The sequence below is a fragment of the Caretta caretta genome, chromosome 6, assembly GCF_965140235.1.
Source record: "Caretta caretta isolate rCarCar2 chromosome 6, rCarCar1.hap1, whole genome shotgun sequence".
NCBI lineage: Eukaryota > Metazoa > Chordata > Testudines > Cheloniidae > Caretta > Caretta caretta.
The window spans coordinates 32710436-32725907 of record NC_134211.1 but is presented as its reverse complement, the minus strand read 5'-3'; the positions used below and the strand labels follow the sequence as shown (position 1 = coordinate 32725907).

General features: G+C 45.1%; 1 protein-coding gene across 5 annotated transcripts in view; it reads left to right on the top strand.

The window, feature by feature from the left end:
* Window positions 1-9625, top strand: part of SCUBE2 (signal peptide, CUB domain and EGF like domain containing 2) — a 63897-nt gene extending 54272 nt beyond the window's left edge. For all 5 annotated transcript variants that reach the window (XM_048854873.2, XM_048854876.2, XM_075129402.1 and 2 more), the window contains 4 exons: window positions 876-1073; window positions 4468-4620; window positions 8113-8192; window positions 9114-9625. In XM_048854873.2, the coding sequence (XP_048710830.1) occupies window positions 876-1073; window positions 4468-4620; window positions 8113-8192; window positions 9114-9266 (584 nt within the window). In that variant the 3' untranslated portion in view covers window positions 9267-9625. The remainder of the gene's footprint in view (window positions 1-875; window positions 1074-4467; window positions 4621-8112; window positions 8193-9113) is intronic.
* The last annotated feature ends 5847 nt before the right edge of the window (window positions 9626-15472 follow it).

Below are 15472 nucleotides of genomic sequence, written 5' to 3'. Positions count from 1 at the left end.
CTTATTACAGAACAGGCCCAAAGGGAGTCCCTGTTGGTTTCTGAATAATGGTGGCTGCAATGTAGGAAGATGAGGGCATAAAGCAAGGAGAATGAGGGGAAGAGAAAATCCTCTGATGAAACCCTGACTATATATATCTGCTTCTGGTAGCTGCATCTCTTCATAAACGAAGGGCTGCAGTTGTAGGGCATGCCACAGCCTTAACAATATTATAAGGCAGCAAGTGCCCAGACCCGCCCAGGTGCACAAGAAGAGTGTTCAAAACATCCTGCATGGGGGCTAGTCACAATCCCAGTTTTTCCGCATTCGTTTCTGCAAAAGAGGTAGGGAGGGGACTCAAGGTCATGGCCTTGCATCTCCCCGACAGCAGCCAATGGAGCAGGTCTGGTATAGGAGGCATGCACACTGCACCCTCTGAATGGATGGGGCAGAATTCACTGTGTCCTGAGCTGTTGCAGACATTGTGCATCATATATTTGAATTTCCAATACCTTACACCCTGTGTAGTTACTTACCCCTGTGTAAAGCTGAGTATAAAAATGTTACCCTGGATGGGAGTGAGTGGAGAACTCTGACACGGTCGTGTTTTACATCCCCTTTGCAAGCGGCTGTAGCCTCACAGCCACCATATGCCTCTGTGCTAATAGTTAGTTCTGCTCCTAATTTTATTTTTCAGCCTGGATCTCACTATTTAAAGAAACAAAGGCAAAAGCAGGGACCAGTTTGATGTGCAGCTGACAGAGGGGTTCACCTGTTTCATATGCAAACAGAAATGGGTTCATATGTCTATTGCTTTTGCTGACAATGACTGTAGAGAAGGCTCTAGATATCCCTCTCCTCATTCCCCGGCCCTGGGTGACGTGTTCCTTTTTCAGATAGACACTGTGGAGGTGAACTTGGAGATTTCACTGGATATGTTGAATCCCCAAACTATCCTGGGAATTACCCTGCGAACATTGAATGTACGTGGACTATAAATCCACCTCCTAAGCGCCGCATTCTGATTGTGGTTCCAGAAATATTTCTGCCAATAGAAGATGAATGTGGAGACTACCTGGTGATGCGAAAAAGTTGTAAGTCTGAAATATCTTCCAAACCATATAATGTCTGTCTTTCCAATGGACCTCAGGGTGAAGAACAGAATTCTCCTGCTTATTCCACGCCTGGTGCATAAACTAAAAACCAGTCACCTAAAGCCTAGTTCTAAAGAGTAGAGAAATAGGTTTCATTTGACAATGAATTTGGAAATCCTTTCCAACATCCTTTCCATCATCATGTGGAATTGGGTCCAGATGAATCGAGGGCCTAAAGCTGAAATGTGCCATTGTGAGAAACCTTCATATAGCATTTGTAAGGGTTGATGAATGGTAAAGAGTTATGGGTACTTTTACCTCTAGGTGAGCCCTGCCCAGGTTGGACTGGATCGAATACTAATACCATCCGGATTGAGACCCATTCCACTTGGACCAATCAACAACATGGAATTCAATAAAGACAAGTGCAAAATACTACACTTAGGAAGGAAAAATTAAATGCACAATTACAAAATGAGGAATAACTGGTGAGGTGGAGGTACCGCTGAAAAGCATGTGGGGGTTGTAGTGGATCAGAAACTGAACATGAGTCAACACTGTGATGCAGATGAGGAAAGGACTAATATTCTGGGTGTGTTAACAGGATTATCGTATGTAAGACACAGGAGATAATTGTCCCGCTCACCTCTGCACTGGTGAGGCTTCAGTTGGATTGCTGACCAGTTCTGAGCGCCACACTTTCAGAAAGATGTGAATAAACTGGAGAGAGTCCAAAGGAGAGCAACAAAAATGATAAAAGGTTTAGAAAACCTGACCTGTGAGGAAAGGTTTAAAAAAAGCTGGGCCTGTATAGTCTTGAGTTAAAAAAGACCCGGGGAACCTGATAACAGTTTTCAAATATGTTAAAGGTTGTTATAAAGAGGGCGGTGATCAGTTGTTTTCCATGTCCACGAAAGGTGGGACAAGTAGTAATGGGCTTTATCAGCAGCAAGGGAGATTTAGATTAGATATTAGGAAAAGCTTTTTCACTACAAGGGTAGTTATGCTCTTGAATAGGCTTCCAAGGGAGGTTGTGTAATTCCCATCATTGGAGATTTTTAAGAGCAGGTTGGACAAACACCTGTCAGGGATGCTTGAGGCTTACTTGGTCCTGCCTCCAGGCAGGGGGCTGGACTTGATGACCTCTCAAGGTCCCTTCCACCCCTGCATTTCTGAGTCTATGATTCTACATGTGCTGTGGAGAAACCATTTCAGTTTCTGGCACTGGCACATTTCACAAGCAATAGGTTTTAAGAAGCTAAAAGAAAATAAGAAAAAAAATGTTTTATGAAAATAATTATGGAGCCAAGTTACATGGTCAGGGTATGAGCAAGCCTCCCATTTGCTTCACAGGGATCAAGGTGGCAGAGGCCCTCTTACCAACTGCAGGTCACCTGGCAAAGAAAAAACAGAGCATGCACTGACCAGTCACTCCCTGGATGCCCCCCCCTCCACAAAGCATTCATTGGACTACTGTAGGGCTGTAGTAACACCTCTCACGCTGCACAGCGCCAGTGGGATAAAGAAGCTTGAACTGAGCACTGATGTGATTCTGTTAAGGGATTCAGAGGAACAGCCGTGTTAGTCTGTATTCGCAAAAAGAGAAGGAGTACTTGTGGCACCTTAGAGACTAACCAATTTATTTGAGCATGAGCTTTCGTGAGCTACAGCTCACTTCATCAGATGTATACCGTGGAAACTGCAGCAGACTTTATATACACACAGAGAATATGAAACAATACCTCCTCCCACCCCACTGTCCTGCTGGTAATAGCTTATCTAAAGTGATCAACAGGTGGGCCATTTCCAGCACAAATCCAGGTTTTCTCACCCTCCACCCCCCCACACAAATTCACTCTCCTGCTGGTGCTAGCCCATCCAAAGTGACAACTCTTTACATAATCAAGTCGGGCTATTTCCTGCATAGATCCAGGTTTTCTCACATCCCCCCCACCCCCATACACACACAAACTCACTCTCCTGCTGGTAATAGCTCATCTAAACTGACCACTCTCCAAGTTTAAATCCAAGTTAAACCAGAACATCTGGGGGGGGGGGTAGGAAAAAACAAGAGGAAACAGGCTACCTTGCATAATGACTTAGCCACTCCCAGTCTCTATTTAAGCCTAAATTAATAGTATCCAATTTGCAAATGAATTCCAATTCAGCAGTTTCTCGCTGGAGTCTGGATTTGAAGTTTTTTTGTTTTAAGATAGCGACCTTCATGTCTGTGATTGCGTGACCAGAGAGATTGAAGTGTGCCACAAGTACTCCTTCTCTTTTTGTTAAGGGATTGTGGAGATCGGACACGAGCACTCTGTCCACAAACAAAAACTCAATTCCTGCAGCTCTGATTCCCTGGTGCCTGCACTCAGGATATGTCTACGCAGCAGAAGCTGGCTTACCTGAGCTTGGTTGAATCCAGCTAGCACAGGTAACAAGCAGTGAACACAGCACAGTGCAGGCTTCTGAGAGAGGAAGTGACCAGAACACCTACCCAGGGTCTGTGCTGCGCTTGTACTACCCATTGCTTGTTACCTGCGCTAGCTGGATTCAAACTAGCTCAGGTAGGCTAGTCCATGCACAGCTTTTTGCTGTGTAGACATACCCTTAGGCACTGGTCTGGGCTGTCTCCTGATTCAGTCAGCCTGCTGCACTGCCAGATAACATGTGGTCTGGGAGATTGCACCTTCCAGAGGCCAGATGAATTTTCTGTGCAAAGAACCCTAAAGTATTCAACTAATAACTGCAGTTGTCCTTTCAATTAGACTCTTGGGGTGGAAGTTGGCCTCCTGTAGCTGAGAGCAGAATTTGGCTCTGGCTATTGCCCAAAACAGTTCAGACTAACAGCAAAATCTTGGCACATTAATGTTTGCAAAATGAGGTGTAAACTGCACTTATTTAACTTGTATTCCTGTTATTCTCCTACCATAAAAGCATTTTTGTCACTATAGGTTAGTGTGTTTTTTAATCACTAAGTAACTGAAGAGTTAAGAACATAAGAACGGTTCTACTGGGTCAGACCAAAGGTCCATCTAGCCCAGTATTCTGTCTTCTGACAGTGGCAAGTGCCAAGTGCCCCAGAGGGAATGAACAGAACAGGTAATCATCAAGTGATCCATCCCCTGTCACTCATTCCCAACTTCTGGCAAACAGAGGCTAGTGACACCATTCCTGCCCATCCTGGCTAATAGCCATTGATGGACCTATCTTCCATGAATTTATCTAGTTCTTTTTTGAACCCTGTTATGGTCTTGGCCTTCACAACATCCTCTGGCAAAGAGTTCCACAGGTTGACTGTGCATTGTGTGAAGAAATACTTCCATTTATTTGTTTTAAACCTGCTGCCTATTGAGTTGCCTGACAGCTGCGTATTGTACATTTTCTTTGGAAGCTTCCTCCAATTCTGTGACCACATATGAAACCTGCCAAACCTACGAACGCCCTATAGCTTTCACATCTAGGTCTAAAAAACTGTGGATCCACTTCAAGTCAAATGAAGGGAATAGTGCCAAAGGATTCCAGGTGCCTTATGTAACATACGATGGTAAGTGGCTATTAACAAGTGATAAGTAATGTAGAATATTACAGTGGGAGCATGAACCTTTCAATCCCTGGAGGGTAGGAGGAGCACATTGTAAAACTGATAGAACTCTCAAAAAATGGAACCCTTGCAGTTTGGGGCATTGATACTTAGTCTATGTTTATTGCTGGTCTAACATGAGGGCCATGAGAATGTTAGCGTAGACTGGCTGTTGGCATTTTTACCACTGTATTGTCAAACTCTGCTCAGAGACAGTCTAGACTTGACTAGGTAGCTAAAACGCTTCTGGCTGGTGTATGCTAGTGCTTCCATTCGTGCTATGCTAGCACTGATGGTTCTGCAAAAATGTCAGTATATACAAAGCCCTAGGCTTGCTTTGCCCTGTTGTTTCACAAACATTTTGGGAGGAGTTTTAGAGCTCCCCCCCCCTTTTTTTTGCATTGAGTTTGACTGACTTTACTTCTGTTAGAGTTTGCTTTTATTTATTTTTAGTGCACTTTTCTTGCATCTAAACATAGAAAGTTTTTTGCATACTTATATATTGTAATATTAACGTATTTCCAGTGACAAAAAATATGATTCTGTGCTTATCTGGCATTAAATTGACTTAGCTGAATGGTTGGATGAGCAGAGGACTTGTTTATGTGCAATTACATCAACTCCCACCCTGTACTGCAGATTATGACAGTCTGATTGTCAGCTTGTAAAATTTTCCAACAAGAACCTTCATACTTTCTCTTTCACTTCTGTGCATAAAGACTTACGCACTGAAATCTTCATCCCTGACATGGCCAAATTTGGTCTTGCTGCACTCAGTGGTATTCATTTCAATGGGTTCTGATCAGCTCTCACTGAAGACAATGGAAGCTGTATCAGGGCCTTTATAATAAGTAGCAGTTTCTATAGCAATAGGCATCCTAGCAATACCATAGTTATAAATTTAGATAGCTTGATAGCTTGAAAATGGACCACGGGACTTAAGCCTGTTTCCAATAACAGCCCCCAGCACCGGTAGCTACACCTCTCGTGGAGGTGGGGTTTTTTTAGAGCGCTGGCTCTGCCATGACGAGCGTTGCCAGTGTAGACTAGCCCTGAGTAACTTTACACAGTGACAAGTATCAAAGGGGCAGCCGTGTTAGTCTGGATCTGTGAAAGCGGCAAAGAGTCCCGTGGCACCTTACATACGTATTGGAGCATGAGCTTTCATGGGTGAATACCCACTTCGTCGGATGCATGTAGTGAAAATTTCCAGAGGCAGGTATAAATATGCCAATGAAGCGAGCTGTCGCTCACGAAAGCTTATGCTCAAATAAATTGGTTAGTCTCTAAGGTGCCACAAGTCCTCCTTTTCTTTTTGCAGATACAGACTAACAGGGCTGCTACTCTGAAACTTTTCAAAAGGAGAGATTAGGCTTCAGTTTGGCGCAGGTAGCCTGGCTTTTCCTCTCTCTCTATACAGCATACACCAAACTCCCTGCCCCGCAGAGGGGCATCCATCTGGCAATTGGTCTGTAGCTGTTCCCTTCCCCGAGGGGAATGTTATTAGTGTTTTAAGGTGAAAAGGGGGGAGGGTGTCGCGGGGGGGGGGAGCGGGGAGAAGCAGCAGCAGGATGAGGAGGGGAGCGGCGACAGCTGCATGGCAGGTGTGGGGGGGGCAGGTGTGTGTGTGGGGGTCTGTCAGGGGGGTGAGGAGGCGAGCAGCAGCTGGGCGAGCGGCCGGGGGGCGGGGGAGGAAGTGAGCGGAGGGGGGACCTCAGCAGGGGAGCGGCGAGTCAGCGGTGGGCAGAGGTGGGACCTGGGGCAGAGCAGGGGGGTGGAGTGTGGGCGGGGTTGCGGCGGAAAAGGCGGGACGAGGAGCCAGCCTCCCCCGGGGAAAGTTTCCCCCAGCGCCCATGGTGCTGCACGTTCACACCCGTGCCCTATTAACGCCAAAGCGGGGCTTGACTGCAGACTGGGGACACACAGACGCACGCAGGCTGGGGACTGACGGGAATTACCTGGCGGGAACCCGGCCGTGCTGTAGAAAGGCAGCCGACGGTGATTCACGGAGCGTGCAGGGAGCCGGGGACACCTCAGCAGAGGGGAAGGAGGGAGCCGTAGCAGAGGGCAGCGCAGCTGCGGAGCTAAGAGATCCCCTTTGGTGCCGTCTCTCCTGAAGCTCACAGGCTTTGGTGGAGGCTGGCGGGCTGAGGCAGTGGAGTGCTGCAGGTAGCAACACCTCCGCGCCGGCATTTCTGAGGAGAGGTGCTCCCCGTGCCCTTCTCTCCTACCCTGCAATGGAAGATGCACCAGGACTCAGCTCCATCCCAGGGGCTGCCTGCTGTCTCCGTTCCTGTGGCTGTGAGAGGAGGTGGGGGGCACCCTCTTCCTCCCAACAACCTCTCCTGTCAGCAGCCCCTTTCCTTTGGCGGCAGGGATGCACATCCGATGAGCCTCAGGAAGCTGGTCAGGCTGTGCGAGGGACACACTGTCCTGCTCACAGGGCTGGATTTACACTTTCCGTGCCCCTAGGCACAGCATCTTCAGCCCTCCTCCCCCACCCCCGCCTACAGCTGACCTTCGTGTTTTCCCTAAAAAATGAAACCTTTAACCCACTTGTAACTTTTAGGTGCCCCTAGAATGCCGGTGACCCTAGGCACATACCTACTGTGCCCAATTGGAAATCCGACCCTGGCTGCACGCATTCATCTCCTTCACCCTTAACTCCAGCCTCATGCTTACCCTCGAAACTTCCCAAAGCTCAGCCCTTAACCTGGACCCCAGGTTAGAAATCCCGGCTCCTTTGAAGTCAATGGCAAAAACACACATTGACTTCAGTGGGGCCAGAGCTTCACCCCCCCCAGGGTGTCTCCTCTGCACCTGTGTCACTGTTGGTGAGGTTGGACTTAAGGCTTTGTCAGACAGTGTGAGCTAGGTGTAACATTTCCCTGTACCCACTGGTGGGCTGCAGTGTCTCACTTACAGTGAGTAATTCATTGGTTGGGGGAAGACCTCACCCTTAGCTTGGAGTTTCCTTCCTTTTAAGGCTTTTGTTGCCTGGGAGGGTTTTGCCCAGGCTCAACTGTAACTGCCCTTTAAGAAAGTTTTTGATTATAATATGAAAAATCCAGCAAAAGATTCAGAATATTTAAAGATGGATTTTGTGTGGATTTCTTTAGCAACATAATAAGTTTGAAGCATGCCACATGGTTACAATTCATAGAGCTGTCCCCAGGTTGCTGCTTCTTTCTCTTGCCTTTGACAGATTGATGATGAATAGCTCAGCTTGTGTCCTCATAATAAATAGTACAGTGTATTTATAGGTCATTTGAAAAACCAAAGATTGCTAATTTGAGAGCCAGATGTTTGGTGTTACATGTGAACTTACACGCCCACACCCTCCCTGTTGCATCCAGTGGCCAGCAGCTCACTCATGTGTTAAGGGAAGAATGTGGCCCTCATTGATTATGCAGCTGAGTCTAACAGGCAAATGATTATATCATGTGTCCCCAACAGAGGATTACCAGGAGCTAATAGAAGACATAGTTCGGGATGGTAGACTCTATGCATCTGAAAATCATCAAGAAATACTTAAGGTACATTTCCTCTATTAAAGCTTTGGTATGAGAATTAATGGAGAGATTAATACAGAATTGTAAATTACACTTTCTTGTGCTATTGAAGTTACTTCCCCACATGGGATTCACTCCACTGAGGCCCTCTCTTGGACTGTCTGCATGAGCAACATTAATGCCTTCCAAGACCCCTATGCTAGCCCTATAGGTCCAAGCCACTTCAGGGAAGTGCTAAATCGGTGCACACCCCTTCCCAGGCCTCAGCATCAATGAAGCCCCCTGCCTAGATGTGGACAGAGCAGCTGCACAAGGGTGCCTATGCATCTCTTAAGCGCCAGGAAAAGGATCTCCAGGCTGGCTTCACATAGGCCATCTTGGAAGGCTGCAGTGGGAGCAAGCTTGGGAAGGGGGACATAGGCTTACATCTACTTGGATCCAATGCCCTGCACAACTGGCACGGAGAGACAATGGTTGCTATTTCAGCTCACAGAATAGGAGCCTTGAAGGAGGGAGTGAGGGCCCTGCAGTTATTAGCCCTGGATTGGAGAGACTGATTTCACTTCTCTGACACACATCACACTCCACCTTTTACAGAGCCCAGTACTCAGGTAGGTGGAGTAGATTTCACCCAAAAAGCACGTTTCTCCTGTCAGAACTCAACTCAGTATTCTGCTTTCTGTACATGCTTGGATCTGCCAGTATTGAAATAAAGGCTGGGGTGAAAGCCTGGCTCCACTGAAGTCAGTGGCAAGATTTCACCAGGATTTCACTCCAGCTGTGTAGATCTGAGAGCCCACATTAGTGACTGGAAAGAAAAAAATTCAAGGCCATTGCCTCTATTAAAACAATCTGCTATGGAATCATTGGGGATTAAGTGTTGGTGACTCTGAATGTAACTAGTCTGTTCATTGACAGTAAAAAAATCTGCCTTACCTTTTTCAGGATAAGAAGCTGATAAAGGCATTGTTTGATGTCTTGGCACATCCACAGAATTACTTCAAGTACACAGCACAAGAGTCTAGAGAGATGTTCCCACGATCCTTTATTCGACTGCTGCGCTCTAAAGTTTCCAGATTTTTGAGGCCTTACAAATAACCGGTCCTACATTTTGAACACTAAACAGCCCCTAATGATGCAGCAGAGCATTGGGATGGATGAGGCTGTGTCTGAGTGTTTTGCACACTGGCAGAGAGACTGCAGGGAAGCTCTCCAATTAGTTCTTTTGCAGAGTATGGCTTTCATAGCTAATATAAATGTTTTTGGTGAACAGAATTTTGATTCCTTTCCAGATGATCCCTTTCGGGTCACAAGATGCTCTCCGGGTTAAATGTCTGTTGGATTAGAGACTGGCAATGTTTTCTGTAATTAAATGATGCCAGGCATGATCTCTTCAGAGCTCTGTCCTGTTGCTGCATCAGTAACACAAAAGCTAATAAATGTGGACGTGCTAAGTACTGCCGTGTGGCTCTGGGCTGTAATTAAGGCTTGTCACCTCCAGAAAGCTGGACTCACATTCAGTCTGGTTGAAAGTGAAAACAAGTTTGATGTCCCTCTCAAACCTTCACTGCCAGGAAATTCAGAGCAGAGGTTGAAATGGTCTTAACCCAAACCAGTGAATCCAAGTTTTGCACAAGATTTTCTCTCTGTGTGTCATACTAGATATAGTACCTATGCATGGCAAAGTAAACTAAGGATGAAATTTCAGCCTGAACTCTATGGAACAGATTTACCACTGCATTGCTCCAGTTTCGCTGATGTCTGTCTTTTGATTTCAGAGGGGTTATATTAGAGTAAAACGGGAGTACCACAATGATGAATCAGACCTTGATCAAACTGATCAACCAGCCAATTTCCCTTGTGTATATGGATGCAACAGCTCCTGGAGCCCTGAGTTTGAAGAAGTGGCAGAATGGCTATGTAACTTCTCTCTGCTAGATCCCAGTATATTTCCCCTTCCACACAGCCCCTGTTCTTAGGTTATGTCTAGGAAAGAGGCTTTGGCCCTTTGAAAATGGAGTGTTATGAATGTTCTTATATGGGCAACTGCAGATTAACTCCCAAGTCCCATTTTAAATATTCACCTCAACATTAACCTCTCACACATCCCTGTTACATCTTTCCATGTTCCCCCATTACCATAGTAACGGGCACCTCACAACACCCCTGTGATGTAGGGAAGTGCTATTATTCCCATTATACAGATGGGGAGCTGAGGCACAGAGAGACTAAGTGGCTTGCCCAGGGTCACACAAGAAATTTGGCAGAGTAGGGAATTGAACCTAGGTTTTCTGACTCCCAGGCTAATGCCCTAACCACTGCACCATGTTTCCTACAGGCTAGAAAGTTATCCTGAAAGGATTCCCACGGAGAGTTACTCTTGTTTGAACTGTTTGTGCTGTCTGAACGCAGTTCTGGTCAGAGTTTAAATTACTTCATAATCTTGTGGATGTGTACAATCTTCTCAGCAAAAGATGCTCTTGCTGCTCTGTGTAGGAGACTGTGCACAAATCCCTCCAGTCCAGAGATGGCCCCAGTATCTGTCTCTCTAGGGATTAGTCACAAAGTGCTGTGAGATGGAAACAGCAAACATTTTTGATCCAAATGATTTACTGTGTGTTTCTTTTTGAAAGGTACAGGACCCTGCAAGCTGAGGTCCTGAAGTGCGATCGTAATGAATGCAATATGTACTTGAGCAGGGGTCAGTAACCGTCGGCACACGGCCCATAAGGGTAATCCGCTGGCAGGCCGCGAGACATTTTGTTTACCTTGACTGTCCACAGGCACGCCCCCCCCACCCCCCGCATCTCCCAGTGGCTGCGGTTCGCTGTTCCCAGCCACTGGGAGCTGTGGGAAGAGGTGGCCATCACGTCCCTGCAGCCTGCGCCGGGACTGGGAATGGCAAACCGCAGCCACTGGGAGCTGCGGGGGGCCGTGCCTGCGGACGGTCAACATAAACAAAATGTCTCATGGCCCGCCAGCAGATTACTCTGATGGGCCGCATGCCAAATGTTGCCGACCCCTGTACTAGAGTTTGGAACCAAGGAATTGCCTGCAAAGACAGTAACACTCTTTTGGCTTCATTGTACTAGCATGGGGTATATAACTATTGTATGAGAATAATACCATGTTCACAGTGGAATGGATGAAACTAATGTACAAAGAGAAGACATTTAAAATCTCTTACTTGCCTTATAAGAGTAAATGAATGTCACTGAAGGGCTGTCTACCCGATTCACAATGCAATAAGAGCTCAGTGCTGTAGTTCTGCAGCATGCAAAACTTCCACTGGTTTCTGTGCACAAAATACCTGTAGTATTAGGTTTCAGTATTCCCCTTGGCTAGCATTCAAGGCCATGCCTGTGCCTCCACGCCACACTACTCATGCCCATCCAAAGTGACTTTTTTGTGGTTTGGATGTGCTGCTGGGGATATAAACCCAGTTCATACAACTGCTATAGACCTAAGCCGCTGAAACAATTCAACTTTATTTCCCAGAGAGACATCAACCAAAATGATTGATTTAAAAGAGGAACCAAGAATAGAAAGTTCTGAAATGTCCACATGTTGTATTTGTATGTTGGTGAATTTGGTGGGCCGATTCCAGTGTACGCTGGGACAATGGAAAGGCTCCTATTGACTTCAGTGGGCTTTGGAACAGTCCCACTGCTGCTCATGCTGTGTCCAAATTCATTTCTACTTTCACATTGTTTCCATATGGCAAATTTCTCCCCTAAAACCCACATGGTGGATATCAAGTCTGATATTCCATTCTCCCAGGTTGTTGTGGTGATTTCCATTGTTGTCAATGGATATTCACAGTTTGTAGGGAGAGAATAGTATTAGAGGCAAAATCTATGTTGCTGAACTGCGTCGAGAATTCTGCCCTTTGTAAAGAAGAATAATTTTTCTCCATGGCAATGTTTGGTTTTGGCAAATGCTCAATAGCAATGTTTGGTTTTACCTTTAGCGTGACCTTTGTACTAAACAGTATGAGCAAAATTCCTCTCTGATCCACACTGTAGATTTCACTATTGATTTGCAGTGTAAAATGACTAGGGGACTCTTACCCTAAGAAATCACTTTTGCCACCTAAAGAGAATGAGAACTGATCACTATTTCAGAGTGGAATAGTGCTTGGAATTTTAACTCCAAAGTGAGGCCAGTAGTTATAGATATAGTTCTGTAGACATTTAATTTGAGTTCTACATCATGTTTGTAGACTGTGACTTTTTTTTTTTCAGCAAGAAAGAATTCAGAAAATTTGTAACCTTATAAAACAGGATTTAACTTTAAAAAGATATTAGCACTAACTGGATGATTTACCATCTCTTGTATGAAGTGGATTCGTGAGGATTGTTCTCATGACTGTAAATTATCTAAAAACGTTTCAGATTGTTACATGATACTCTTAATAAGAGAAATAAATCAGTGACTTTTTAGTTGCATGAGAAAAACACTGGATAATGTTTTCAGTTTTCTTTTATTATCAAAACAGTATTTTGCTCAGACTAATGGCTGTATAGCAAGCTATCCCACAAGAGATAAACTTCATGTCCTGGGAACATATGTTACCTTTTATTATATATTCTCTGTAATTAGTGAGTTTTCCCAGTCATACAAAAGTGTACATATTTTTGAAGAACATAAGAACTGTGTTATCTTGGCATTTAGTATTATAATCCAATGAGGAAAATACAGAAGGGTTTATAATCTTGCAATTGACTAATATGTGGATATAAAAAGGAATTGGGTAAACTACTGGTTGCATATGTCAAAGAATGAACTATATGTAACAGCTACAAAGCATTTTGTCAGTTTATGATATAAAATTACAATCACAATAATTACTATAATAATAAAGAACTAAGCAGTTTGCACAATTAATTTAAGGCTAAACCCTAGCTTCATTGAAGTGTCTGGAAATTTTAAAAGTGATGTAAATGGAAATTTTAAAAGTGATGTAAATGGAAATTTTAAAAGTGATGTAAATGGATCTAAAGAATCATTTAGATTTAAAAAAAAAATCTAAACCAGGATTAGGCCAGAAGAAATTATAAATAATGTGGTTGTCTATTACAGTGGTTCTCAAAGCCGGTCCACCGCTTGTTCAGGGAAAGCCCATGGTACGGCGGACTGGTTTGTTTACCTGTCGCGTCTGCAGCTTCGGCCGATCGTGGCTCCCACTGGCCGCGGTTCACTGCTCCAGGCCAATGGGGCCTGCGGGAAGCAGCGCAGGCCAAGGGACGTGCTGCCTGCCCTTCCCGCAGCCCCCATTGGCCTGGAGTGGCAAATTGCGGCCAATGGGAGCCGCGATCGGCCGAACCTGCGGACATGGCAGGTAAACAAACCGGTCCGGCGCGCCAGGGGCTTTCCCTGAACAAGCAGTGGACCTGCTTTGAGAACCACTGGTCTATCACACAATTTAAAACTACTGTTTCTTCCTATTGGTTTCTGTGATGCTGAACTATGAGTATACTTTCTTTACTTGGTTTGTCAAATCCTCTTATAAAAATAATTCCTATACAGTGCCTTCCGCTTAATTCATCCACTGGTAAGTTTGATCCTTAATTTAATTTGATTACAACCACAGGAACTGATTTGTATTAAAATTAGTGTAGACATTTGGACTTTGTTCGTTTTTGGTAAGTGTGACTGGCCACTTCAATCACTATTTGTAGAAAGCTGACCTTTTAATGAAAAGCAGTGTTGTAAAAGAAAGAGAAGAGCATAAAGTCCAGGGAAGGTCTATGATAATAACAGGCCAATTAGAGTGAAAAGTTGAGCTATTCAGATGTGCTTTCTGACATTATAAGCACTATTGTGTGCTAGGTAAACTATATACACTGTGTCAGAGGAACAGCCGTGTTAGTCTGTATTCGCAAAAAGAAAAGGAGTACTTGTGGCACCTTAGAGACTAACCAATTTATTTGAGCATGAGCTTTCGTGAGCTACAGCTCACTTCATCAGATGTATACCGTGGAAACTGCAGCAGACTTTATTGCAGGTAGGAATAGCGGTCAGTAGGTTTCCGGTATAGGGTGGTGTTTATGTGGCCATTGTTTATTAGCACTGTAGTGTCCAGGAAGTGGATCTCTTGTGTGGACTGGACCAGGCTGAGGTTGGTGGTGGGATGGAAATTGTTGAAATCATGGTGGAATTCCTCAAGGGCTTCTTTTCCATGGGTCCAGATGATGAAGATGTCATCAATATAGCGCAAGTAGAGTAGGGGCTTTAGGGGACGAGAGCTGAGGAAGCGTTGTTCTAAATCAGACATAAAAATGTTGGCATACTGTGGGGCCATGCGGGTACCCATAGCAGTGCCGCTGATCTGAAGGTATACGTTGTCCCCAAATGTAAAATAGTTATGGGTAAGGACAAAGTCACAAAGTTCAGCCACCAGGTTAGCCGTGACATTATCGGGGATAGTGTTCTTGACGGCTTGTAATCCATCTTTGTGTGGAATGTTGGTGTAGAGGGCTTCTACATCCATAGTAGCCAGGATGGTGTTATCAGGAAGATCACCGATGGATTGAAGTTTCCTCAGGAAGTCAGTGGTGTCTCGAAGGTAGCTGGGAGTGCTGGTAGCGTAGGGTCTGAGGGAGGGAGTCTACATAGCCAGACAATCCTGCTGTCAGGGTGCCAATGCCTGAGATGATGGGGCGCCCAGGATTTCCAGGTTTATGGATCTTGGGTAGTAGATAGAATATCCCAGGTCGGGGTTCCAGGGGTGTGTCTGTGCGGATTTGATCTTGTGCTTTTTCAGGAAGTTTCTTGAACAAATGCTGTAGTTGCTTTTGGTAACTCTCAGTGGGATCATAGGGTAATGGCTTGTAGAAACTCGTGTTGGAGAGCTGCCGAGCAGCCTCTTGTTCATATTCCGACCTATTCATGATGACAACAGCACCTCCTTTGTCAGCCTTTTTGATTATGATGTCAGAGTTGTTTCTGAGGCTGTGGATGGCAATGGTCACGCAATCACAGACATGAAGGTCGCTATCTTAAAACAAAAAAACTTCAAATCCAGACTCCAGCGAGAAACTGCTGAATTGGAATTCATTTGCAAATTGGATACTATTAATTTAGGCTTAAATAGAGACTGGGAGTGGCTAAGTCATTATGCAAGGTAGCCTGTTTCCTCTTGTTTTTTCCTACCCCCCCCCCCAGATGTTCTGGTTTAACTTGGATTTAAACTTGGAGAGTGGTCAGTTTAGATGAGCTATTACCAGCAGGAGAGTGAGTTTGTGTGTGTATGGGGGTGGGGGGGATGTGAGAAAACCTGGATCTATGCAGGAAATAGCCCG